Genomic DNA, 26,658 nt, shown 5'->3' with positions numbered 1-26,658 from the left:
GTCATGATGACTGTAAGTAGAGTGAAGAAGACAGGAAAGCGTAATATCTGATTGGATATTGAAGAGTAAATCATATCTGCTCACTTATGTGGTTATTGTGTTTCTGTCTTTTGCAGATGAACAAGAGGCAGTGCAGAAAAGAACTTTCACAAAGTGGATTAATTCACACTTGGCCAAGGTAAGATGTTTTGCAGTTTATTTCATCTGAATGCCACAACATTTAGCTTGTAGTACTATTTACACTGGATTACAGTACAACAACAACACTTTTGGACACTTTTAAAAATGCTATGTTATGGCATTATATAACAAAATATCATGTGTCTTTTGTGCTGAAATACTGCACAAATGTTGCTTTCATTTTTCTAAGCAGTTTTTTGCTATGAGTTTTAATCAACTTGATCCAGCGGATCTCATTTTGATGAGTCATTTATTTTTACTTGCTGTTACTATGACAAAAACCTGTACACATTTCACTTGTTGAACATTTGCCAAACTATAATGCCAGATAAAATATGTGAAATCGAGTTCAACATGTTGAGATATGATAGGCAACCTTTCATTGCATCTAAATGTTGGAGGACTCGTCTGCATTAGCTCGAAAACCTCCAGTGATTTATGAAAGGGCATACTGACGTGCAAAACAACATTTTTACTTCATATTTGTTAACTCTGAATTTGTAAATTAAGTAACATCATTTTATTGACATTAGTAACTCTAATCAAATTATATACATACATTTAAAATGTAAATCATTACATTACCGCTTTACCAGGAAAAGTCATTAGAATACAGTAATGCGTTAAAATACAGTTGTGCATTAAAATTATCAAAAGTTCTTGAACTGAACACTGAAGTAATGGCTAATAAAAACTCAGCTTTTCAATCAATGGAATAAATGGCGTTTTGAATTATATTAAAATAGAAATCAACTATTTAAAATTGTAATTTACAGTTTTACTGTATTTTTGATTTAATAAATGCAGCTTTGGTGATTTTTTTCAAAAACATTAATCATGTAAAACATAGCAAACTTGTATTTGCTTAAAAATTATGCAAATTATATCTTTCTTCAAAATAAATGACTTTTTTTTATGCAACGACATTTAGACACTTTATAAATGTGGCTTAAGTGGTTTTTGCTGCTGTATATCATGATAGACAATCCCTAACTGAGTATATAATGCTAGACTGTTGGTGTTACTCTGAGGAAACACACCAGCGTTGTCTTATGCACTAATGTCTGTGTTACTGTTCTCTTGTCTTCCTGACCCATCATCCGTGAACAGTGAATGGTCCATGTGATTTGCTTTGTAGCCTAATGTCATAATTATTCTAAAGGGCAAATGTCTGTGTAACCAAGTAAAACTCAGATGATTAAAGGCTGATGGTTGTGCAGGACAGTAAACAGTGAGTGAGTGGGCGTAATGCTATAATACTCTAATAAAAAACCATGAAGAGTGCTGTTTGTGCTGTGTGCTCTAGGAATGAGTGCTGTGTTGTGATTGCGGCCCACTGCCACGGTCGAGATCTTGTGTTAGATCTTGTTGTGGGCTGAGCATTAAAAAAACCCTGAAAATGTGCTCTGAATTTATGAAATGATGTTGTGGAAAAAAGCAATGACACACTTATAACAAATTTGTTTGAAATTGACATAAGTCATAATTATGATGAAAAACATTGACATTATGAGATGATTATGAAAAAAAGCAATTACATAATTATGTACCAAATTATAGCTTAAAAGGGAAATATATATATAAATAATTACAATCAGTTATGATTAATTACAATTATTTATATCAGCTGCCAGTAGTAACTGTAGCGGAAATATTATTCTGTGTTTATCCAGCGAACATTCGGTCTAAGTTCATATCAAAAAGATATTTTCGTGGCCAAATAAAATAACTTTCCTACAGTATTAATGCATTAGAGCATGTAGCTGGATCAGAACCGTGAAGGGACACTATTCACAAGAAGGACCAGACGCTCATGTAATTTGTGCACAAAAGTTTTATATATAAAGGGGAGCTAAAGTGGATGAATGAAGCCATTAGAGGAACCAGAGAATGCAGTCATGGAAGATAAAAGTAAAAAACCATCAATGCCATTTTACAACGGGGTCTACAGTACAGCTAATACTAAACCTTTGTTTCGTTTAGTTAAATGTACGATGTTTGCATTGCCTTGGTCGTGTCCGGAAGCAGTCTCGGATGAAAGTACAAATGGTTTAAAGGGTTAGGTGGTGTTGGAGTTCTTTATGTTCTTCTGGGTTTGAAGCATGATGAACTCCAAATGATGTTATTCTGGCTCGCCGGTGATTGGGAGAGTTTTCTCCCAGATGAAGGTGATGAGAGACGAGAGACATCAGCTGAAATCCTTGGTGAATAGAAAGACGAGGCCGCAGCCTGTTACAATCTCATGGTGTCCTAAGAAGAGTTCTAGCTCAGTTTTCTCATCTTCTCAGAATCTAAAAGAACTTTAGACTGAGGAGTGTCGAAGCGGCTCTGGGACTTAGGAACCAGAAAATGAGAAGTTAACGAGAGACCAGTGAAGATACTAAAAGTAAGGCGGATCACTGAAGTGAGACCTTTACAATTCTGAGGTGGACACACCTCTCGGGAGTCAAAGAGCCAATGGTGACTTGCACTTCTGGAGGGAAAGTTTATGACTCTTTGTTTCTGAACATGGTCACGACTTTCACTTTCACTTTTCTTCGTTTTGTTGTGTAACTGGACTGGATGCTGATGCAAAGACTACTAAAGATTCTTAGAACACTAATATGCTGCATAGGTATAAACATATAAAGTGAAATGACATGTGGCCAAGTTCGGTGACCCATACTTGGAATAAGTGTTCTGCATTTATCCCATCGAAAGTGCACACACACACACACACACACACACACCGTAAAAACACACAACCAGAGCAGTGGACAGCCATTTTTTTTCTCGGGGAGCAGTTAAAGTACTTGCTCAAGTACACCTGGCTGCAGCCTGCAGATCGAGGCAGGCCTGCATCTGGTTACATGTGTTGCCCTGCCCCAGACCTACTCTGATTGGTTCAATCATCTTTTATCCAGTCAAATTCACAAATGAATCAGTGGGACATTCTAAAACGCTTCACGTTAAAGTACGGGGCTCAATGCATTAAAACGGTGTTTTAAAAAGACCAAACTCAGTAAACAAATTATTAATAAAGCATTCTATTCACAGACATACACAGAATATGAATGCAATGCGTTTAATTACACGTTAAGAATTTTCCTCCCATAACCTGCTTGTCTGTAAATAGAATGCTTCATTAAAAATGTTTACTGAGTTTGGTCTTTTTAAAACCCTTTTTGATGCATTATGCCACGTTAAGCATTTTCCTTTTAGGTTCTCAAAAAGTTTAACTTAACGCTGTTAAAATGTATGAAACTGTTTACTGAAATAACCACAATCTTAACAACTGCACTAAAATAAGAGCAGGATGCATGAAATTGGGTTTAGTTACTATAGCAAAGGATTATAGCTATGTCCTTTCAGAATCATCACTGGCCGGTAGAAATAAAAGTTTCTCGATTTCTTCACTTTAAAACAATGAGAAGCTGCATATTTTACTGATATAAAGGGGAAACTTTTATGATTGTACTAAAGAAATGTAGTAAAGAAAATTAAAGTTTCCTAAAGATTCAAATGACACACAGCAGACACATTAGCCTATTGTGGTGTCATTTATCAACTGCATGACAGATCATTATATGTAACAATAATTGTCTTGTCACGCTATATAAATGAACACAATACTGATACATCCTTTTCATTTCCTTTCTCATACTCTGATGATATGAAATAATACTATAATAATTTCAAAAATTATTTAATACATGATTAATTCTTCTATCTGAAGACCTGATCCATTGTGGATAATCAACCCAATTAATTTACTAAATGTAGTGGGTTGTTCGTCTGTTAACCTAAAGATCAGCTTAATTTAGCAAAGCAATCATTTCAGGGACATGGAACCAGAGGCCTGAGGTTTTATCTAATAATTCTGACTTTTTATCTCATAATTTTGACCAATGTCATAATTAAGACATAAGTCATAATATAAAATACTTTATACTGTATATTTTGGGATGCACTTTAGACTTCAGAAAGGTTGAAGATGAACATTTAAGTTTAATTTGACATTTCCACAAATGCTGACTTTTATCTCATGATTTTTACTGTTTTATGTCACAGTTATTACTTTATATCTCATAATTTAGACTTTTTATATAATTCATAATATAAAATACTTTATACTGTATATTTTGGGATGTACTTATGCCTTCAGAAAGGATGAGAATTAACGTTTTACTGTTTAATTTGACATTTCCACAAATGCTGACTTTTTATCTCAGAAATTAAACTTTTTATGTTACAATTATATATCATTATTTTGACTTGAGTAAATAATGACTAATTTCTTAATTATGACACAAGTCATATGAAAATACTTTTATATATACTGGAATATAATTATGCCCTCAGAAAGTTTTTACTTATGTCATTAATATTAACTTTTTATCTCTCTATTGACTTTTTATGTCACATTTATGATTTTATATCTCATAATTTAGACTTATCTCATATCTCATAATATATTTTTATATATATTTATGCATTTGTCTGTGTGTGTGTGTATGTATTTAAGTCATATTTATGATATTTGTGTCTTGTGCTAAAGTAGCGGCAGGGCACAGATGTTTATGTCTGACAGGTGAAAGTGCTTTAACTGAACTGAGACTTTCTGTAAGATTATCGGTCCTATTCCGTTAAGTTGACTGTTTTTCGGGATATATATCCCCTGTAACCATTTCTTGCGTTATGTGGAAATGCAGATTGAATCCCTGTCCATGGAGACAAGGGTAATTCTGGGAGGTTTTGGACTCTGTAGGTATGTGCAGATGGCCGTCGAGAGGGGCTAGAACAATTCTCAGTGGGAAGAAACATGTTTCGCTCCTGAGGTCTTGTGTGTGTCCGCTGATTTCAGATACTGTGATTAAGAGTCAGCTACAGAATATTCAAGATGCAATCATTCAGAACCTGGTCAGCATTATATGGTGCACTTTACATTTTGAAAAAGCGATTAATTTTGAAAAAGTAAATAATTTCCATTAACAGCATTTGCAACCCTTTTTACTGCCATAATTTGACTTATTTCTGAGTGAAGCTGTATAAATACAAATAATATTTTTTCAGTAATCAGTTGTTTACAAAATCAGAATAACTTTATGATCATCTTCTACACTGTACACTAGAGTACATTTTACAAGAAAATACTATTTGAAGAAACACAGTGATTTCTGGACCTATACAACTTATTTTGTTAACCTGAATCTGAAAATGTGCATAAGAGTAGACATTTTTCCTTAGAAAAAAGTGTGCATTTGCTAATGCAGTGAAAAGAAGAAACAGTTTTTGGGACAGGTCTAAAAACATGCATTGAAATAAATAGAAAGAGAAAGCATTTGAAAATTGAAGGAAGTCACTATACTTTTATGTACTGTATGTGGTAAGAAAATGCTTTAATAGCACATAGCAAATGATGACATCAGCTGTTCATTGTTAAAGTCACATGGTTTTGTAAAATGACCCACATGCTGAAGTGGAGCTGTTGTGAGTGTTGCTCCTCCCACTCACCTCATTATGCGTGATTAGTTGCTTTGGTGATGGGGCACTTTGCAGCACACAAAGAGAGGATAATCTGACACAAATGGTGGGTTTAAGTATTCCAGTCAGCACAGATTGCACTGAGGCATCTTTTGTTCCACACAATCTGCTGCAGAACAAGAAAGTTTGAAGAATCCGAGTAAAGTGCACACAGCCTTTGGTTTCACAGCAGTGAAGCAGCGTCCGTACAGAAAGCACACACTCAATGCATACTAACTGAGCTGCAGAATATGCTTTATAAAGCTTCATGAGTCTGCAGATGCTGTCTGTGTGTGTGCTGGTTAGCCTGTCTGTCCAGCTATCTTGTGTTGTTTTATTGAGTATTTTTGCATTTGATCCATAGAAATAAATTGAATGTCTAGCTTCCTTTATTTTTTAGTTTTATCAATAGTCAGCATGACCAAAGCTTATGTTTTGCACTTCACTTATGAATCTTTTGCGTGATGGAAAGTTTTGTCTATTTTGGTTTGACCTCTGACACATCTGTTATCTTTTCCTATTGTGTCCATTTCCTTTAAAAATTGAAAGTGCCTTTACACTCTTTTTGGTGTTTGTACGTTAGCAACTGAGCTGAGATTTTAATAATAGACCCAGACCTGCATCTTGTACTGAATTTATTTGAAAATACGGAATAATTGTAGTATTGGAAAATATTATTACAGTTTAAAGTTTTTTTTTTTATTTGAATATATTTTAAAATGCAATTTATTCCAGTGAAGTAAAGCTGAAGTATCAGCATCATTACTCAAGTCTTCAGTGTAACATGCTTTTCAAGAAGAAAAAAAAGTTATTATCATGCTATTAGGTTATGTTATTATTTTTATTATTTTGTTGAAAACAGTCGTGCTGCTTTATGTTTTATGTTATGTTTTATATTATTGTTTTAAAAGTACTGTAGAATTTCAAACAGCATTTATTTAAAATAGAAACCTTTTGTTAGATTATAAATGTGTTTACTTTAAATTTAATGTGTCATTGCTGAATGAAAGTAATCATTTACTAAAAATAAAATAAAATCATATTACTGGCATCAAACTGAATGATCACCATATTTATATAAAAAGCCCCGTGAATATTTCACTGCTTCACCATGAAAGAAAAAATTAGAATTTACAGTTTATTTCCGTTAGAGTTTCATCTGCCTGCACAGACTGTAGCTTCAGTGTTTTTGTGATCGCAAGTCTGAATGCTGCGTGGCACTTCTGGTTGAAGTGTGATGTGAGCCGGAAAAAATTAGACGAGGAGAGATAATCATGAAATTTCGAAGCAATAAAGACCCCTCTCCACAATAACTTTGTAGCTTTGTACTATTACTGTATATCAGTTATTCATTTTTTATTCATCATAACACATTTTTAGACAAACATCTGCTGTAAACATAGTGAGAACTTGTTATACTTCATGTATCCCAAACCATGAAAGAACATTTCCTTTGCCAGGAACTTAAATTCCTCTGCAGATGATCTAAATCAATTTATAAGGTAGAATAAGAATGAAGTAGAATGAGAATAATAAAGCGAAAGAAATTAGTGCAGAAGCATCCAACACATTTGCAATCAAAGCACCATAAGTGTTCATTAAGTCTACTGTTCATTTTTGTCCTTTTCCAGCACAAACCTCCTTTTGAAGTCAACGACCTCTTTGAGGACATCAAGGATGGGGTGAAACTGCTGGCTCTGTTAGAAGTGCTGTCTGGACAGAGATTAGTAAGTTTTTCTGTGATGCAATATTTGCAGATTATCTCTCTGTGAAACCTCTGCATTGAGCGCAGCAGCTGGTGGGACAGAGTCTGTTTAATGCCAAGATGATGGGCTTCATAGAGTCCTTCCTTTCATTTTTACTCCTGATAAACTCCTCATATTTCCCCGCAGCCATGTGAACAGGGCCGCCAGCTCAAAAGGATCCACTGGGTGTCCAACATCGGCACAGCTCTTAAGTTCCTGGAGGGAAGGAAGGTAGGTGACTGTGTTAACACTGAGCTGCTCATGTGTCTTAATTATATGGGGATATTCTGTGTAACACTCCCTGCTGGGTCATTCCTGTTCTGCAGTACCTTTCTAGCTTTTAAAATTAATATGATTGCGCTATAATTTCAGGAAGTCTTTCTAGGAAAGGATATAGCAGGCCGTCAGAAATATGCTCTGTTAAAGATCAGACAAGGACAAGAAATGAACAGGATGGAAATGAAGGCTAAAGTTAATAATTGAGGGTGTCAACTTAAAAAATGAACTTTTGTATTAAAAAACAGTTAAACTGATTTGTGCAATTTGATCAAGTATGATAGATGTTTTAGAGTGACAGTTCGAAGAATTCATTAAATGAATTGATGATACTTCCTTTAGTTTTTTCATCAAACGTGATGTCACTTCCGTGTCAATAAAGCTGCGTTTAGAAATAGGGATTTTTATGGACATGATATAAAAGAAAAACATATAAATTGATCACCAATATTTAAAAGGATATTGTTTTTATATTTAATAGATATTTTATTTTAAAAAATAGATTATATATTATATATATAAAAAAATGATGTACAAATATTTCAGATAAAAGTAAAACTGATTTCAGTTATAAAAAAGGAATGTTTTATGCTTAAAGGTGAATTAAAAAATAAAGTAGAAGTAATATGTGAAAAATTATTACAATTTAAAATAGCTATTTTGTGTTTTAATATATTTTAAAATTGATATTGTACTGTAATTAAATTCCTAAATTATTGAAATTTGTTCTGCTGCTTAATATATTTGTGGAAACCATGTTACATATTTTTTTCTTAGGATTATTTGATGAATAGTAAGCCGCTTTTATTTGAAATAGAAATCTTTTGTAACATTAGAAATGCCTTTACTGTCCCTTTTGATCAATTTATTGCATCCCTGCTAAATAAAAGTATTAATTTCACCACCCTTTTTTACTGTTGCTGAATGAACTGAACAGAATGATCCAGCCGTATCTGTAGTCTTATCTGATCATTGAATATGCTCGTATGTCCCAGTCTGGCATCCGTCATCATTCTTCATTTCTAACTGTGTGTTCTCTCTTAACATGTCTTGTCTCAGTCTGTGTACCGAGGTTCTCCGGTCAGTACTTCTCCTAGTCACAGTTCTCACAAACACCTCCTCTTGTTACGCATATCTGCTTTTTGATGATGCGTACCATATTCAGTGAAAACTTCATTATTTGCTGATCTGTGCTGTAGCTGCTACTGGCTGAAAGAGCCGCACTTATGTTCAGAAAGTTTGTTTTTTCTACAGCATCTCTTATGATGTCCGTGACTGGCTGACCATGAGCAAATTGCTTTTTCCTATTCACTCACATGTTCCTCATATACTCGGTGCATTCATATTTGCTTATTCACTAAGAAGTGAATATGTCTGGCTACTTATTTTTATTCCAGTCGACATGAAGTCAGAATAAACCCTGCTTGTTTTCTTAATGCACGTTCCTGGTGTTATTCTGCACGATTCCTAGTGCTGGTTCAGACTGGCTTGTTTGCACTGACCTCAGATCTTTGGATAATGTCTGTTACATTCATATTTTCAAATGATTTAGACTTTCTAACATGAGAAATATTTATTTTCCAGATCAAATTAGTCAATATCAATGCCACTGACATTGCTGATGGACGGCCGTCCATCGTATTGGGGCTGATATGGACCATTATCCTCTATTTCCAGGTAATGTTTGCCAATTATGATGGTAGGATCTGGAAAACTGTAGGTCTGTATAGGTCTGTGTGTATCTGGGTTGTGAGGATCTGTCCCTGGAACTTTTGCAGATTGAGGAGTTGACCAGTAATCTTCCAGCCCTTCAGGCTTTATCCAGCAGTGCGTCTTCGGTGGACAGCATGGCCAGCTCGGAGATGGGAAGCCCACCTATGAAACGCAAAGTGATGACAAAGTTTCAGGGCAATGCCAAAAAAGCCCTGCTCAGATGGGTCCAGAGCACAGCAACCAAGTAAATATGAGCTCTATTGAGGGTTTAAATGTATCATTTGAAATGGATATGTCAACCAACAAGAATTGTGTATAGAAACTGGCCTAATCTTCTAATGAGATGTTATTTCTTCTCTCGAGGCGTCTTGGGATTGAAGTTAAAGACTTTGGTCCTAGTTGGCGCAGCGGTGTGGCCTTCCATTCTGTTATTCATGCCATTCGGCCAAACCTTGTGGACATGGACATTGTGAGAAAAAGAAGTAATCGTGAGAACCTTGAAGAGGCCTTCAGCGTGGCAGAGAACGAACTGGGAATACCACGTTTACTAGATCCTGAAGGTAAGGATACGGCTTATTTTACTCTTTAATGTCCCTTGAGATAAGCAGTGTTGACTTATAAAATAGCACCATAGTGTAAACATGGTCTTTAAAATTGGTTCTTTGAGAATTACATGTTTTTTTCGATATGTGCAAAGTTAATATAATGACATTCTTTTAAATGATCTTTGATTACCATACAAGTACCATGCTATAATAAATCTAAAGCATAAAAACATTATCCAAGCCAACATTATCTAAAAAATTTTTAATCAATAATAAACTTTTATTATTTGGCAGCTGGCTGCCAAGGCAACATTACTCTTTTTCATTTCGTTTAACTTGATGTAGTAAATTAACTAAAACTTAAACTAAAATCTATAAAAAAAAATATAGACACATATAAAGAAAAAAAATACAAAAACACAACAAAATTACTAAAGCTTTAACTTTAAATTTAAATTAACATGAAAATATAAAAACCAAAACTAATTTACAGTATTAATAAAAACTGAAATAATATAATAACTATAGTAAAAGTATTGTGTATGGTATAACCATCTAATACCATGAATGTATCGCCAGTACTAATGTTGTGTGCTTAATAATGTAGATTCTGTCAATGATCTGTTGTGCTTTTGAAGAGCCACTCATTTGGTTCAAGTCTGATTTGAATGGACACTTCTTAATTATACTAGAGATCCATCATTATCAAGCCTCATTATAGACAGACGCTGTTATAGTTTGTAGGTCAAGCATGTCATCAGGCCAGATCAGACAGAGAGTAGCATGACATCATGGTGTGATCTGGAAGAAGCCCTTTGAAGAAGCTATAAAAAGCCTCATTTGGCTCTTCGGGTCAGTGGATCATCTAATGTGACAGTCACCTGATGATGCACTGTAAAACTCAAACAAAAACTAAATGCATGCATAGATACATACATAAATAGTGCAATGGTAATATCTCAAGGATTTTAAATTTTGTGGTTCAAATCTATAACTTTGATTTATTGCAGATGTGGATGTGGACAAGCCTGATGAGAAATCCATAATGACATACGTAGCTCAGTTCCTGAAGCACTATCCAGATCCCCACCAGTCTGAGACAGATGGACAGCAAGAGGAGGTACGCTTTAGTGCTTATGCTCTTGTATAAGCTAAAAATACACTAGCCGCTTGCTGTTGTTCTTTACTGCAGTCACTGCTGTAGTGCTTTCAGACACTAACATTACTGTAGTCCATCACAATGTGGAATCCATTCAAGAATCATTTTACTCTAGAATCACGGCCATGGTGCATTGCTCTGTGTGATCACTCTGTCTCTCTGTATGTATCACTCGCCGTACGCATCCGTAGCTGGTTCGTTTCATTCCTACATTCGCTCTCTCTATCCCAGCTCTACAGGTAAGAGTCGATTATGTCTCGTCTGCATGAGGTTCATTTAGTGCATGGGACATTCTCAAGAAACGATGCCATATGTGCTAGAAAAGTTTAGGAAACATTATTACAACACAGTTACTGTAACTTAGTAAATTGCAGAAACATGCATATGCTTTTCATAAAATATAATTAATAAATATAATGAGTATTTATCAATAAATCACATTTTATAATTGAAAATAATATTCATATCTAATGATTGTGCTCATGTCCAAAAAGGATTTGGGGTTAAAGATCTGTGCAAAAATAAATACGTTTTAGTCAGAAAGCATAATTGCACACACATTGTTTACTTCTTAAAATGTATTTTTTGTTAAATGCCCTGAAGTGCATGAACAACGAATATTTTTATTCATACATATTGATATTTACATATAGGCAGTGAAGCATAATCTTTTTGTTTTAAAAAAAAGTTGTGGTAGATCTTTTTATTCTAAATGAAATAGAAAATTAGCAAATATACTGTACATTGACAGATGAGAAGCAAACATTTCAATATAAAAACAAACTATTTAAAATTTTGTTTAGCAGTATACACTTAACTAAACTAAAATCTAGTTAATTATATGATTATTCATTTCTGAAGACAGTTGTAACACAAATGTCACTGTTTGCTGAGAATGGCCTGGCGGCGGTGGATACTCTCTGCTTGTTTCCTCTCTTTCTCTGGCTTTGATCTTGCTAACGTCTTGACTATGTTGTGTTTGCATCTCTTGATGTGCCTTTGCTCTCCTGGACAGTATGATCCACAAGATATAGAGCTAATGCTTGAGGTATGTGTGTATTAATACATAGGGCCATAACAGCTCCGTATTATGTGTAACAAACTACAAAATAGTGGAGATCTTCTTCATTCTTCTTTGGAATTGTTTCACACTGCTGTGTTACCTGCTCTGGGTTCTTGTTATAAGGGTTTCTTGCTGAATACCTGCTAAGCGAGTGATAAATCTTTGTTTCTTTCTGTCTGATGTGCACAGCGCGAGGAACGCAAGGTGCTGAGGGAGGTGAAGATCTGGTTGGATCAGCTAGAGAGAGATATACTGCGTGCACAGGGATCTGAAGAGAGTCTCACCGACAAATATCAGGTGAATCATGATCTTTAGGCTGCTTTTAAGTTTTCAATATGCAAATGAGCTCTGGTATGATTGGCTAAACTTTTCGCATTTGAAATGAGTTGTGAGTTTGCTATCAGGTCAGATGTAATTATTTCTCCTCCATCCTTCTTCTTTGACTGCAGGCTTTTAAGAGTTACCGTGTGCAGTATGAGATGAGAAAGAAACATATCGAGTCTCTCCTGCAGCCGGTGCACAAGGATGGCAAACTGTCCGTAGACCAGGCCGTGGTCAAACAGGCCTGGGATCACGTGTCTGTCAGGGTACGTGATTGTATATTTGATTATGTTTGAAAATAGTTTTTACTTCTAGTCTAATAGTTTTAGTTCTACTCTGAACTGTTACTGCTGTGCTTCTCTAGCTGTCATTAGCTGTAATGAAGTGTGAATTGAAGCATAGAACATAGATACAGGCTTCATTACTGAGGAAAGAGAACAGACACACAGAGAAGGTTTTGTTTAATAGAACAGAGGAGTCCACAGAGCGGACACTACAATCTGGCCAGATACTTGACAGCTTGAAGGGTCCTCACAGACAGCAAACAGCTTTCAAAGCAGATCTCTCCTTTTGATATTTGCAATGCTTTTGTGTGGCTTGCGCAGCTCTTAGACTGGCACATCCATCTGGATAAGTCTTTGCCGGGGCCTCTGGGAGTGATCGGATCCTGGCTGCATCGGGCAGAACTTTCCCTGAGAGAGGACATACACATTCAACAGGCCCACGAAGAGACTGCCAACATCATCCACAGAAAACTGGAACAGCACAAGGTAGGTGCAAGAACTTTTTTCCCTTTCTTAAGGGAATTGCTTTTATCACTGTGCTGCTCAAATTAAAAACAATGTCTGTGCTTCTCTGCAGGAGGTTTTGAAGAATTTGGAAGGACACCGACAGACATTTCAACAGATTCACAGAGACCGATCAGTAAACGGCGTCCCGGTTCCACCAGAGCAGCTTCAGGACATGGCAGAAAGGTTAAATCTTATGACCTTAAGTTTCATTTAACTGTTTAAAGGTGCCATGAAATAGCAACTGCAATGCATTTAATGTATGTTATGTTATGTACAATCAAATACATAACAATGGCAATTTAGGGTATTAACTGTACTGTTGCTATAGACTTGAATAGATTACAAACTTAGCCATATTTAGAGCCATCAAATGACTTGAGACATTAAGCAACCATCCAGGGGTGCTTTCCCAACAACAACTATGGTCGCAAGTTCCGTCATTACCAATAGTGTACAATGGAACTATTGACTATAGTTAGATAACGATGCTTTTGGGAAACGCACCCCAGAACAACTTAGCAGCTACCTAGACCACACCAGGCAACCACATAACAACACCCTAGCAACCACCCAGAATGCCTCAAAAAACATGCAGCAACACCCTAGCAACCACCAAGAACTCCTCTGACAACCACATAGCAACACCCTAGCAACCACCCAGAACGCCTCAAACAAACATACAGCAACGCCCTAGCAAACGTCCAGAGCTCCCCAGACAACCACATAGCAACACCCTAGCAACCACCCAAAACACTTCAGGCAACCACATAGCAACACCCTAGCAACCACCCAAAACAATCCAGGTAACCACATAACAACGCCCTAGCAACCATCCAGAGCTCCCCAGACAACCACATAGCAACGCCCTAGCAACCATCCAGAGCTCCCCAGACAACCACATAGCAACGCCCTAGCAACCACCCAGAACTCCCCAGACAACCACATAGCAACGCCCTAGCTACCACCCAGAACTCCCCAGACAACCACATAGCAACGCCCTAGCTACCACCCAGAACTCCCCAGACAACCACATAGCAACACCCTAGCAACCCCCCAGAACTCCCCAGACAACCACATAGCAACGCCCTAGCTACCACCCAGAACACTCCCCAGATAACCACATTGCAACGCCCTAGCTACCACCCAGAACTCCCCAGACAACCACATAGCAACGCCCTAACTACCACCCAGAACTCTCCAGACAACCACATAGCAACGCCCTAGCAACCCCCCAGAACTCCCCAGACAACCACATAGCAACGCCCTAGCTACCACCCAGAGCTCCCCAGACAACCACATAGCAACGCCCTAGCAACCACCCAGAACTCCCCAGACAACCACATAGCAACGCCCTAGCTACCACCCAGAACTCCCCAGACAACCACATAGCAACGCCCTAGCTACCACCCAGAACTCCCCAGACAACCACATAGCAACACCCTAGCAACCCCCCAGAACTCCCCAGACAACCACATAGCAACGCCCTAGCTACCACCCAGAACACTCCCCAGATAACCACATTGCAACGCCCTAGCTACCACCCAGAACTCCCCAGACAACCACATAGCAACGCCCTAACTACCACCCAGAACTCTCCAGACAACCACATAGCAACGCCCTAGCAACCCCCCAGAACTCCCCAGACAACCACATAGCAACGCCCTAGCTACCACCCAGAACTCCCCAGACAACCACATAGCAACGCCCTAGCAACCCCCCAGAACTCCCCAGACAACCACATAGCAATGCCCTAGCAACCACCCAGAACTCCCCAGACATCCACATAGCAACGCCCTAGCAACCACCCAGCACACTCCAGGCAACCACATAGCAACGCCCTAGCAACCATCCAGAACTCCCCAGACAACCACATTGCAACACCCTAGCAACCACCCGAAACTCCCCTGGCAACCACATAGCAACACCCTAGCAACCACCCAGAACTCCCGAATAAGACCAGCAACATTTATTAATAGATTATTATTTTAAATTGACGTTATCGACTGTAATTATAGAAGCTCAAAATCCCAAATCCCATGAGTTACTGCTATATTTACTAATATGTCATGTTTCCACAGGTTTAATTTCGTGTCCACGTCGTCTCACGCCCATCTGATTAAGTTTGAGTTCTGGGAGTTGAAGTACCGTCTCATGGCGTTTCTCATGCTGGCCGAGTCAAAGCTCAAATCCTGGATCATTAAATACGGCCGGCGGGACTCAGTGGAGCTTCTTCTGCAAAATTATATTGTATGTCCTCCAGCGTATTTCATAAACTCTTAATCTGCTTTATAAAAACTGATTTATCTGACATGTTGTGAAACATCTTCCCATTACTGTCCTCTTTTACACACAGGCATTCATCGAAGGCCATAAGTTCTTTGAGCAATATGAAACCACGTTCCGGACTCTGAAACAAGCTGCAGACTCCTACTTGAAATCTGGGGCTTCAGGTAAGATACATCACACTTTAATGCATTATTCCCCTGAGGCTGGAGATTCATGCAGCTTTTTATAATCGTTCCCTGGCAGTGTTTTTGAGCTGAAATGAGCCTACTTCTATGTGATCAGGCAGCCTCATTCTGTCACACATCCTTGAAACCTTCATTAGTGCTGTGGAGTAATATTGTTTCTTAGAATATTATATTTGACACACTCAATCTGATGGTATTCTTTGACATATACTAAAAATATTCTGGGTGAATGCATAGAATATATTGAATGTATAGAATGGATGAATGTAAGAAATGAAATCTCCTGGTCATATTTAATAAATATATATAATATTTTACTAAATATTTCACTCCAAAATCAAGAGGGTAGAAGGCATTGCATTTTGCATAATGAAATTAAGTTTTCTTGCATTGTCACATTATTTTCATGACAATAAAGCACATTTTACCCCATCTATCTGGAAAAGGTATTTTAAAAATAGCATTATTGTGTTATGAACATACACCAATGAAAGTTTTTAATTTAGCAAGTATGCATAAAACTGATCAGAAATGACAGTAAAGACTTTGACATTCTTACAAAAAATTGTTTCAAATAAATGCCTTTGTTTCGAAATTATATCAAAGAATCCTAAAGAAATAATAATAATTAAAAGTACGTATATATCACCAAATCACCAAATGAGAATGATTTCTGAAAGGCTAATGAGTAATGATGCTGAAAATTCAGCTTTGCATCACATAAATGAATTAGATTTTAAAATATCTTCATAAATTCACATAGAAAACAGTTATTTTAAATTATAACATTTCACAATATTACTGTGTTCTAATATATATTTTTGATTAAAGAAGTAGCATATGAGACGTAGCCCCCCCAAAAAATAAATAAATAAATGATGTTCTATTTACAAGATTCGGGAGGAGCGCGTCAGATACTTATCAACACAGGTGGACCACAATCAAGTAATCAATACCACAGTATAAATATCGCTGACTTACCTCTGTCCATTGACGGTTTATCAGCATCCCTCCTCCACCCCATCTCCCCACTTCGAGTTCACTTATAATAGACGGGGAGCCCTTCCCCGGACAGCACGCCAAATACGCATACTATACCTCAGCTAATTATATTGTAAGCCTGAACTCGTGAATGTTAAAGTAAATAAAATTGAAAAAAGAATAAATATAGCCTATTTTTATGCAAGATATAATTTCTTATGAAAATGGCAAGAAACATGAGCTGGATGTGTTATTGTTAGGTTTTAGGACTCAGTACAAAGGTGCCATGTGGAGTGCGTGACTTCAGCACAATTAAAGTACAACATTAGTTTTCCCAATTTAGCTTTAAGTATATCAGTTTAGTATACCAAAAGTACAATTGCAGGTTATTAAATAAATGTATTTCAAGTACATTTTAGTATGTTTATTTTTAGTCTAATCCACAACACTGGGACCTTCCTGACTCTAGGGATTGATTTGTGTGGAAATCAGACTGAGAAATGCATTTGTTTTTAGTGTGCAAGACTCGTTGCCTCGTTATTCATAATGTGATTTGCCTTCAGCTGAGGAGGTAGAAGGCGTGAATAAGTTTCTGAGCGAGGCCACAGCGCAGTGGAAGAACCTGTCAGTGGAGGTGCGCAGCGTCCGCAGCATGCTGGAGGAAGTGATCTGCAACTGGGAGAAATACAGCAGCACAGTGGCCAGCCTGCAGGCCTGGCTGGAGGACGCCGAGAAGATGCTCAACCAGTCAGAGAGCGACAAACGGGTGCGTTGACAAGTTTGAGACGTTCAGATGAAATGCTGTTGGTCGAAAACTGTTGTGTATAAACAGTGTGAATTCTTCTGCAGGAGTTTTTCCGGAATCTTCCACACTGGATTCAACAGCACATGGACATGAATGATGCTGGAAACTTCCTGATTGAGACATGCGATGAGACCGTGTCTCGAGAACTGAAACAGCAGTTGCTGCTTCTCAACGGCCGATGGAGAGAGCTGTTTGTCAAAGTCAAACATGTAAGACATGTGACTTATTCTACACTACACATCAAGCATTTTGTTTTTATCCCTCAAGTCAGGGTTTCCTTTTACCCAACAGTCATAATTTAGTTTTTCTTGACTATTTTTCTTTTTCTGACCCTCACTGACAGTCTGTTGCACCTGTACCTTTTATGAAATAATGTCAATATTCATACTGGTGTAAACATAATTCTGATGATATCTTTTTTCTTAGTATGCGAGAGCAGATGAAGTGGACAAACTGAGAAAAGATTATGATGATGGGATAGAAGCTTTAAAGGCATTTATTGACACGGCCAACGAGAGGATGAACACTCCAGTTCAAGTTTCATTTCTGAACATACGGACACATCTACAAGACGTTGAGGTAATCAGAGTTCACAAAGCTGGTTTTCTGGAATTCTTGATACTGATTGGTCAGTCGCAGCACAGACCACTTTTTTTCACTTTCTTGAATTTCCACCAGTTTTGACCAGTTGACTTTATTGACTGACTTGACAGACTACTATTCAAATGTTTGGAGATGAAACAATTGTTTTTACTTTTACATTTACATTTAGCAGAAACTTTTATCCAAAATGACTTAAAAATTATGACAATAGAAGCAATCAAACCAACGAAAGAGCAATAATATGCAAGTGCTTTGACAAGGTTTTTTTTATGTTTTTGAAAAACGGCTCTTATGTGCATCAATGCTGCATTTTAATCATTCAAAATATATAGTTAAAACAATAAAATTGTGAAGCACTATTTACATTTTAAAGTGTAATGTATTCATGTGATGCAAAGCTGAATTTTCTGTGTCTTCAGTGTCACATGATCATTCAGAAATCATTCTAATATGCTGATTTGCTGCTCAAGAACAATTTTTTATTATTATCAATGTTGAAAACAGTTGTGCTGCTTAATATTTCTGTGGAATGTGTGATAAATATTGATTATTTTCAGTATTTTTTCATTAGAACAGCATTTTTAAAAACAGAAATATTTTGTAACATTATAAATGTAAATATTTAATGCATCCTTGCTGTTTAAAATTTTCACTACATTTTTGAATGGTAGTGTGCATACTGTAATATGTGAATTTATACAGTTATCCATTCAGTATATAAAAAAAAATATGATGTTTAATGATGCATCAACTAGAGATTATATACAACTAATTTCTCACAGGACATCAAGCACAAAGTGCCGTTCATGGAGGCGGCGTACAAGACAGCCACACGTAACGCGCAGCAGCTGACCAAAGACCTTACTGAGGAGGAGGTCGCTCAGATGCTGGCTACCATGACAAACATCAAGGATGAGCTCAGCAAGGTGCATACCCTGTGTTTTCCACCATGAACTGCCACATTAAACCGTAATCTCACCGTCTCACATTATGACCTCAATGTCTAGATCAGAGAAAGAGCTCTGCCCCTGCTGAGGGACTCCCAGGCCATGCTGCCTCCATTAGAGGAGATGGAGAAACATATCACTGGCTTCTACCAGTCGCTGGAGAAGGCGAGCCGCATCACTTCCTCCCGGGACTCCGAGGCTCCAGGAGACTTCAAGCAGAAGTGTCAGGTGACTAAAGGACTATGGGTTTGAACTCAAAGGTGGCGTGACAATGAGATTTTAGGGTTATAATAATGTTAGCTTCATGAATTATGATTTTTAAAAGCATTATAGTATAATATATCATTCAATTCTGAAACACAGCAGTTAACTAAAACTAAAGCCATGAAATAACTTGAGATAAAATAAATGTTAACTTTATTTATTTATTAAATAAGTATATAGAAAACAATTCCAGCCAAGGCATTCATTAAAAAAATTAATTCTAAATATTAATAAAAACTGTAATAGTATCTCTAAATTACACTGGTTTAAATTCTTCTATGTAATTTAAACATTTTTTTTGCTTAACCTTTGTATCCAGTCAAAATGTTTACTCAGGAGTCCAAATATTTTACGGTATGATAAAAATTGTCCAATAGTTTTGGTCAAAAAATAGTTTTGTGTGGTTTTATGATTTTAAGGTTTTATGAGCACACAATCTTAACAAATTTATTTGCCATTAATCCTCTCTCTTTGTATTTTCTCTATTTACACAATCATCAGGAGCTGGTCACCTATCAGCAGAGCTGTAAAAAGTGTCTGTCAGGGATCGATAAAAACCATCAGATCATTCTGAAATCACTGGACACAAGCAAGAACCTAAAACACCTGGACACGTCACTGCTAGAGAGGAGGATCGCAGAGCTCCAGGCCTCTTCACAGGTGGGAAGAGCAACCTCATGGCATAATGCATGTTTGATGTTTTAGCACAGTTTGAGATCTCTTCTGAAACAGATACAGAAGAACAACGATCTGAGAATCAGGAGAATTAGGCAGAATCCATCGGGTCTCATTGTAGTTTTGGAGAAACAATTGTTATATGAAATAAATCCCATTTGTGAATTTTCTTTATAAATGTCCATTGTTGTACTGTATGTTCAATCTCAAAAAGGGCATGGTAAAAGAAACCACAGAATGGAAGAGGCATGTGGAGGCGAACAGCAGCCTGATGAAGAGATTTGAGGAGTCTCGTGTGGAGCTGGAGAAGGTTCTGAAAATAGCTCACAGCTGCATGACTGAGAGAGGAAACCCAGAGGACCTTCTGAAAAAACACACTGTGAGTAATGAAACCCGACCGTCTATTCTAGTGCTTGCAAATAGGGCGAAAGCAGAGTTTGATCTTTATTCGGTCTCCAGAAAGAAATGTACTCAAAGCTGAAATGATTTCATAACATTTCTATTGAATGTCCTGCAGGAGTTCTTTGGGCAGCTGGATCAGAGAGTCCTCAATGCCTTTCTGAAAGCCTGTGATGAACTCACAGATATACTACCAGAGCAAGAACAGCAGAATCTGCAGGAAACAGTCAGGAAACTGCACAAACAGTGGAAGGTCAGCATTTCAGACTCACCTCACAATACAAACCATTTCTATAGAATATCAAAAGTTTACTAATAATTCTATTAAAAAAAAAATCAGTTTTTAGTTGTTGTTATTAAATTATTCACTTACATTTTAATAATAATAGGAATAATATTTTTAAGTTGATCATATTATTATTATTGTTATAAATTTGTATTGTTTTCACTGTTCATGTATATCAAACTGTTTTTAATTTATGTTGTTACAGAACAGCAACAGTACATAAGCACTTAATTCTACAAATGTTTATATATATGATTATATAAGTAAATAAATAAGTTAATAAATACTGAACTATTATATATATACATATTATATACAACCCGAATTCCGGAAAAGTTGGGACGTTTTTTAAATTTTAATAAAATGAAAACTAAAGGAATTTCAAATCACATGAGCCAATATTTTATTCACAATAGAACATAGATAACGTAGCAAATGTTTAAACTGAGAAATTTTACACTTTTATCCACTTAATTAGCTCATTTAAAATTTAATGCCTGCTACAGGTCTCAAAAAAGTTGGCACGGGGGCAACAAATGGCTAAAAAAGCAAGCAGTTTTGAAAAGATTCAGCTGGGAGAACATCTAGTGATTAATTAAGTTAATTGATATCAGGTCTGTAACATGATTAGCTATAAAAGCTTTGTCTTAGAGAAGCAGAGTCTCTCAGAAGTAAAGATGGGCAGAGGCTCTCCAATCTGTGAAAGACGTAAAAAAATTGTGGAAAACTTTAAAAACAATGTTCCTCAACGTCAAATTGCAAAGGCTTTGCAAATCTCATCATCTACAGTGCATAACATCATCAAAAGATTCAGAGAAACTGGAGAAATCTCTGTGCGTAAGGGACAAGGCCGGAGACCTTTATTGGATGCCCGTGGTCTTCGGGCTCTCAGACGACACTGCATCACTCATCGGCATGATTGTGTCAATGACATTACTAAATGGGCCCAGGAATACTTTCAGAAACCACTGTCGGTAAACACAATCCACCGTGCCATCAGCAGATGCCAACTAAAGCTCTATCATGCAAAAAGGAAGCCATATGTGAACATGGTCCAGAAGCGCCGTCGTGTCCTGTGGGCCAAGGCTCATTTAAAATGGACTATTTCAAAGTGGAATAGTGCTTTATGGTCAGACGAGTCCAAATTTGACATTCTTGTTGGAAATCACGGACGCCGTGTCCTCCGGGCTAAAGAGGAGGGAGACCTTCCAGCATGTTATCAGCGTTCAGTTCAAAAGCCAGCATCTCTGATGGTATGGGGGTGCATAAGTGCATACGGTATGGGCAGCTTGCATGTTTTGGAAGGCTCTGTGAATGCTGAAAGGTATATAAAGGTTTTAGAGCAACATATACTTCCCTCCAAACAACGTCTATTTCAGGGAAGGCCTTGTTTATTTCAGCAGGACAATGCAAAACCACATACTGCAGCTATAACAACAGCATGGCTTCGTTGTAGAAGAGTCCGGGTGCTAACCTGGCCTGCCTGCAGTTCAGATCTTTCACCTATAGAGAACATTTGGCGCATCATTAAACGAAAAATACGTCAAAGACGACCACGAACTCTTCAGCAGCTGGAAATCTATATAAGGCAAGAATGGGACCAAATTCCAACAGCAAAACTCCAGCAACTCATAGCCTCAATGCCCAGACGTCTTCAAACTGTTTTGAAAAGAAAAGGAGATGCTACACCATGGTAAACATGCCCCGTCCCAACTATTTTGAGACCTGTAGCAGAAATCAAAATTGAAATTAGCTCATTTTGTGCATAAAATTGTAAACTTTCTCAGTTTAAACATTTGCTATGTTATCTATGTTCTATTGTGAATAAAATATTGGCTCATGTGATTTGAAAGTCTTTTAGTTTTCATTTTATTAAAATTTTAAAAACGTCCCAACTTTTCCGGAATTCGGGTTGTATATATATATATATATTTGTGTGTGTGTGTGTGTGTGTGTGCTTTTATCAATTAAAGTGGTTAACAAATGGAAACTGATGCAAAACCTGCCATTTTTAAGTAATTTAATACTGTAGTTGAATTACAAAAAAGCACTTTGCAAGTTGCATTGAACTGCACCCACAATATGAAAATGCGTGTTTTCTGCAGGATGTCCAAACAGAGATTCCCTCTCACCTGCTGCATCTGAAGGTGGAGCTGGAGAAGAGTCGTCTGATGGCTTCGGTGCAGGAGTGTCAGGCTGAACTGGCCCGTGAGAACCGTAGTCTGCAGAGCATGGGCAGCGAGAGGTTAATCAAAGAGCACAGGGTGAGAGCCACCAGCATTACACCCCTCTAGAAGCACTCTTTCTGACCTTTGAAACAGGCAAGACTTATATTGGATATTTTTCTTTAGATGTTTTTTAAGGAAAAGGGTCCACAGGCTCTTTGTGAGAAGCGGTTACAGCATATGGAGGAGCTGTGCTCGAAGCTTCCAGAGAGCGAACAAGCCCGGCAAACTTTAGAGAACGCCAGGACAGCATTTGCAGAGGTCAGAGAGGATATTGACAGCACACATCAGAAACTAATGCAGCACCCGGACAAGTGGAAGGAGTTTAATACCAGGTGAACCTTTGGTCCTTTGAATATTGACTTTTAATTGGTTGAAAAAATAATATTCAGTGATATTATCGATTTAACTGCACATTCGGATAAGAATATTTGAGCTGAATTAAGATGGATTATGACACTAACTTTAGAAAAATCTACAGTTAACTGAATTGAATTAATATTGAATGGAATTGAGCAGAATACTCACCCTATTGTCTATTGTAAAGCTGTTTTTAGCTCAGTTGAGCTCTTTTCATGATTGTATTAACTTTGCACAATTATTGAACTGAACTGAATCAACATAGAACAGACCGGAGCTGAATAATGACTTAATTGCCTTCTGTCAAGCTGCTTTACTGTTGAATTGTATTCGCTTCATAACTATTTGCAACATTCCCTCTGTTACTGATCTAAATTGAATCAAAATGTAACTAAATTGAGCTATATAATGACACTGTTGTCATTTTCGAATTGTTTTATAGCTGAAATTGTATTTGTTCAGTAACTGATGGATTTTAATGCAGTGTTGCTGTTGTTTTCTTGTGTATTAATGTGAAGCTGCTTAACAAATCTGTATTGTAAAAATTGCTATATAAATAAATGTAGCCTTGGACCACAAAAGCAGTCTTAAGTCTCTGGGGTATATTTGTAGCTATAGACAAAAATACATTGTATGGGTCAAAATGATCTTTTTTTATTTTATGGCAAAAATCATAAGCAAATTAAGTAAAGATCATGTTCCATGAAGATATTTTTTAAACTTCCTACCGAATATATATATATAATTTTTTTTTTTTTTTTTTTAAATAGTATATCTATCTCGGCCAAATATTGTCCTATCCCGACAAATCTCAATTTCAGTTGTTTTTACCTTATGACTGGTTTTGTGGTCCAGTGTCTCAAATGTGATTTAAATATTGTACTGTTTTTTCTGTTTCATGTGAAATCACTGCTGCTGATATCAATCAATTTTAATTTATAGAATATTGAAATTGACAATATAATTAGATTTTGTGTGTGCTTGCAGGTTCTCTGAACTCTCCGCCTGGGTTGCATCGAAGGAAAGTCAACTCAGACTTCTGCGAAACAGAGCTGGAGACCCCAGCAAGCTTGGAGAGGTCAAATCCACTATTGAGGTGAGAAACAAAGATGAAGTGGGCAGAAACTGAATGAATCTTGATTGATCGCCCCTTCATGATTTGCAGAGTCTGAGAAACGATGCTGAGCTGCAGGAGGGGAACGTGAGCTGGTTGAAGACGCGTTTGGCCGCTCTGATAGAGGTCTGCACAGAGAGTGACACTCAGAGACAGGGAGCTGCTCTCAGCAAACTCTCCTGTGACTTTAAGGGTCTCCTCACATCCCTTTCTGAGGTAAGACATACTCATTTAAAAAAAAAGAAAATATCAAAGTAAATCAGCTGCCAACTGATATCTCTATATTATATTGAACCTGGAGGTGAGGATTTTGAAAGCAAATTTTCTATATTATTATATTTAAAGTATACATGAAATATATATAATATAGATATATATTTTGTAGCTGGAGGTGATATGTGATAATATCAATAGAAATATATAGAAAATATCAATGTAATTCAGCTGTAAGCTGCTATGTATAAAGTAAATGAATCAATTTTCTTTGGATTAAACAACTTTTTGTTGAGATTATGTAGTTTTGCCCTATCACCCACTCATAGTGGTTTCTTATTTTGGGTTCAAACATTTAGGCCTACATGACCATTTTCCACCCTTTTAGAATTAAACTGGCTGTTTTAGCTACAGGAATTCTTTTCTGTGTTACGATGCTTTTAAATATTAATAACAGATTGTGTGTGTGTTGTGATAGTCAGAGAAGGTGGTGCTGGCGGTGAGCGACTGTGTGCAGTTCAGAGAGGAGGTGAAGACTACACTGGAGGAGTTGACACAGGCTCAGCAGGAGCTGCAGTCAGACACCAGCAAGATTCTAGACTCTGAGTCCATCAGAGAAGCCCAACAACTGCTGCTGCTTCATCAGGTGCCACCCTCACTGAATGAAACGCAACCCTGATTCATGAAGCTGAAAATCATATGTATATCTAACACATTCATGTGCTTTTCTAATGTGCAGCAACAGCTCAAGCGCCTCCGGCTGAAGAGGAAGGAAATGCAAGAGCAGATAAACCGTGGAAAGCAGCTGCAGGTAGAGGAGGGTCTGGAGGAGAGCCTACAGGAAGACCTGCAGAAACTAGAGGCTACCTTGAGCAAAATGGATCAAAGCACAGAGTCACAGGAACAGAACCTGGAGGTTTAGTATATTAATTTATATATTGCAGTTTCACGTTGATTCATTTATTTTTTTATTTTGTTTTGTTGTTAAGCAGATCAAATATTTTCTGGCTTTGAAACAATGTCCATCTCTGTTGTCAGGTGACTTTAGCTGCTTGGCAGGAGTTTGAGGGTCAGCAGGCAGCAGTGAGGGAGTTTGTGGGTAAAGTGCGATCGGTCACAGAGAGAGAAATGAACTTTAGCAGTCCAGACAGTCTCAGCGCAGAGCTGGAGCAGACCAAGGTGAGAATAACACTTGATCTTCAAGGGCTCGGTGTAAAGAGTCACCTTTAATTAAACATGAACGTCTTTATTTTGAAAACAGAAGAGCTGCAAGAGCTTTTACAATCAAAATCCTCATTAGAAAATCTTCTCTGGGCATAGACTTAATGAGCCTCATTAAAAGCCATTGTTAAATAGCTAATATACACTCAACTGTAAACAGCATAAAAGCTAAAGATCTACAGGCTTTTGTTTTGAAATCATTTGGTTTATTCTGCTTCACAAAAACAGACAAAACAATGCCATGGACATTTTCACTTCATCTGTTGCTATTGACCCTGCAGGATCTCCTGAAACAGTGTGAAACCGAGGCCAGACAGGTGAACACTCTTCTCAAGAGGGCTGCAGAGATCCAACTGTGCCCCAAAAATCACTCTCTCCTCCAGGATCAAGCACGTGCTCTGAGTGAACAAGTGGACAAAGTTGAGACTGGACTCAAGCGAGAGTAATACCCTACTTTATTTCACAGATTCTACGCTAAGATTATTTAGACAAATGCATTAAACATTATCTGTGAATTCATTATGAATCTGAATTTGATTACAACTGTATATCATTTTTCAGTGTGAAGACTTTGGAGGGGATGAAAGACCAGTGGGATACTTTTGGGACTGAGTTTGAAGCATTTTCCACATGGATAACGGAGAGAGAAAGAGAAATGGATGCCTTGAAAACCTCCAGCACACCTTTGGACCAGCAGATCTGTACCGTAAAGGTGTGAAAATAAATACATTTTTAAAATCATGTGAAATGTTTGAAATGACTGCTTGGCTACTGTATTTATTTAAAAACTTTTCTATGA

General features: G+C 37.2%; 1 protein-coding gene across 1 annotated transcript in view; it reads left to right on the top strand.

The window, feature by feature from the left end:
• Positions 1 to 26,658, top strand: part of syne1b (spectrin repeat containing, nuclear envelope 1b) — a 108,065-nt gene that overhangs the window by 7,855 nt on the left and 73,552 nt on the right. The window contains exons 2-32 of the mRNA XM_059519890.1: positions 117 to 178; positions 7,314 to 7,409; positions 7,575 to 7,658; positions 9,288 to 9,380; positions 9,482 to 9,660; positions 9,780 to 9,976; positions 10,972 to 11,081; positions 12,136 to 12,168; positions 12,373 to 12,480; positions 12,633 to 12,770; positions 13,110 to 13,274; positions 13,366 to 13,478; positions 15,374 to 15,542; positions 15,649 to 15,745; positions 17,311 to 17,513; positions 17,597 to 17,761; positions 17,979 to 18,131; positions 18,938 to 19,081; positions 19,163 to 19,330; positions 19,868 to 20,026; positions 20,256 to 20,420; positions 20,559 to 20,693; positions 22,832 to 22,990; positions 23,078 to 23,286; positions 24,299 to 24,407; positions 24,477 to 24,641; positions 25,117 to 25,284; positions 25,378 to 25,554; positions 25,677 to 25,817; positions 26,141 to 26,301; positions 26,421 to 26,571. Of these exons, the coding sequence (XP_059375873.1) occupies positions 117 to 178; positions 7,314 to 7,409; positions 7,575 to 7,658; positions 9,288 to 9,380; positions 9,482 to 9,660; positions 9,780 to 9,976; positions 10,972 to 11,081; positions 12,136 to 12,168; positions 12,373 to 12,480; positions 12,633 to 12,770; positions 13,110 to 13,274; positions 13,366 to 13,478; positions 15,374 to 15,542; positions 15,649 to 15,745; positions 17,311 to 17,513; positions 17,597 to 17,761; positions 17,979 to 18,131; positions 18,938 to 19,081; positions 19,163 to 19,330; positions 19,868 to 20,026; positions 20,256 to 20,420; positions 20,559 to 20,693; positions 22,832 to 22,990; positions 23,078 to 23,286; positions 24,299 to 24,407; positions 24,477 to 24,641; positions 25,117 to 25,284; positions 25,378 to 25,554; positions 25,677 to 25,817; positions 26,141 to 26,301; positions 26,421 to 26,571 (4,376 nt within the window). The remainder of the gene's footprint in view (positions 1 to 116; positions 179 to 7,313; positions 7,410 to 7,574; positions 7,659 to 9,287; positions 9,381 to 9,481; positions 9,661 to 9,779; positions 9,977 to 10,971; positions 11,082 to 12,135; positions 12,169 to 12,372; positions 12,481 to 12,632; positions 12,771 to 13,109; positions 13,275 to 13,365; positions 13,479 to 15,373; positions 15,543 to 15,648; positions 15,746 to 17,310; positions 17,514 to 17,596; positions 17,762 to 17,978; positions 18,132 to 18,937; positions 19,082 to 19,162; positions 19,331 to 19,867; positions 20,027 to 20,255; positions 20,421 to 20,558; positions 20,694 to 22,831; positions 22,991 to 23,077; positions 23,287 to 24,298; positions 24,408 to 24,476; positions 24,642 to 25,116; positions 25,285 to 25,377; positions 25,555 to 25,676; positions 25,818 to 26,140; positions 26,302 to 26,420; positions 26,572 to 26,658) is intronic.

This window comes from Carassius carassius, chromosome 32, assembly GCF_963082965.1.
Source record: "Carassius carassius chromosome 32, fCarCar2.1, whole genome shotgun sequence".
Taxonomy (NCBI): Eukaryota; Metazoa; Chordata; class Actinopteri; order Cypriniformes; family Cyprinidae; genus Carassius; species Carassius carassius.
The sequence above is the reverse complement of the archived record's forward strand: the minus strand, read 5'-3'. Positions and strand labels throughout refer to the sequence as shown.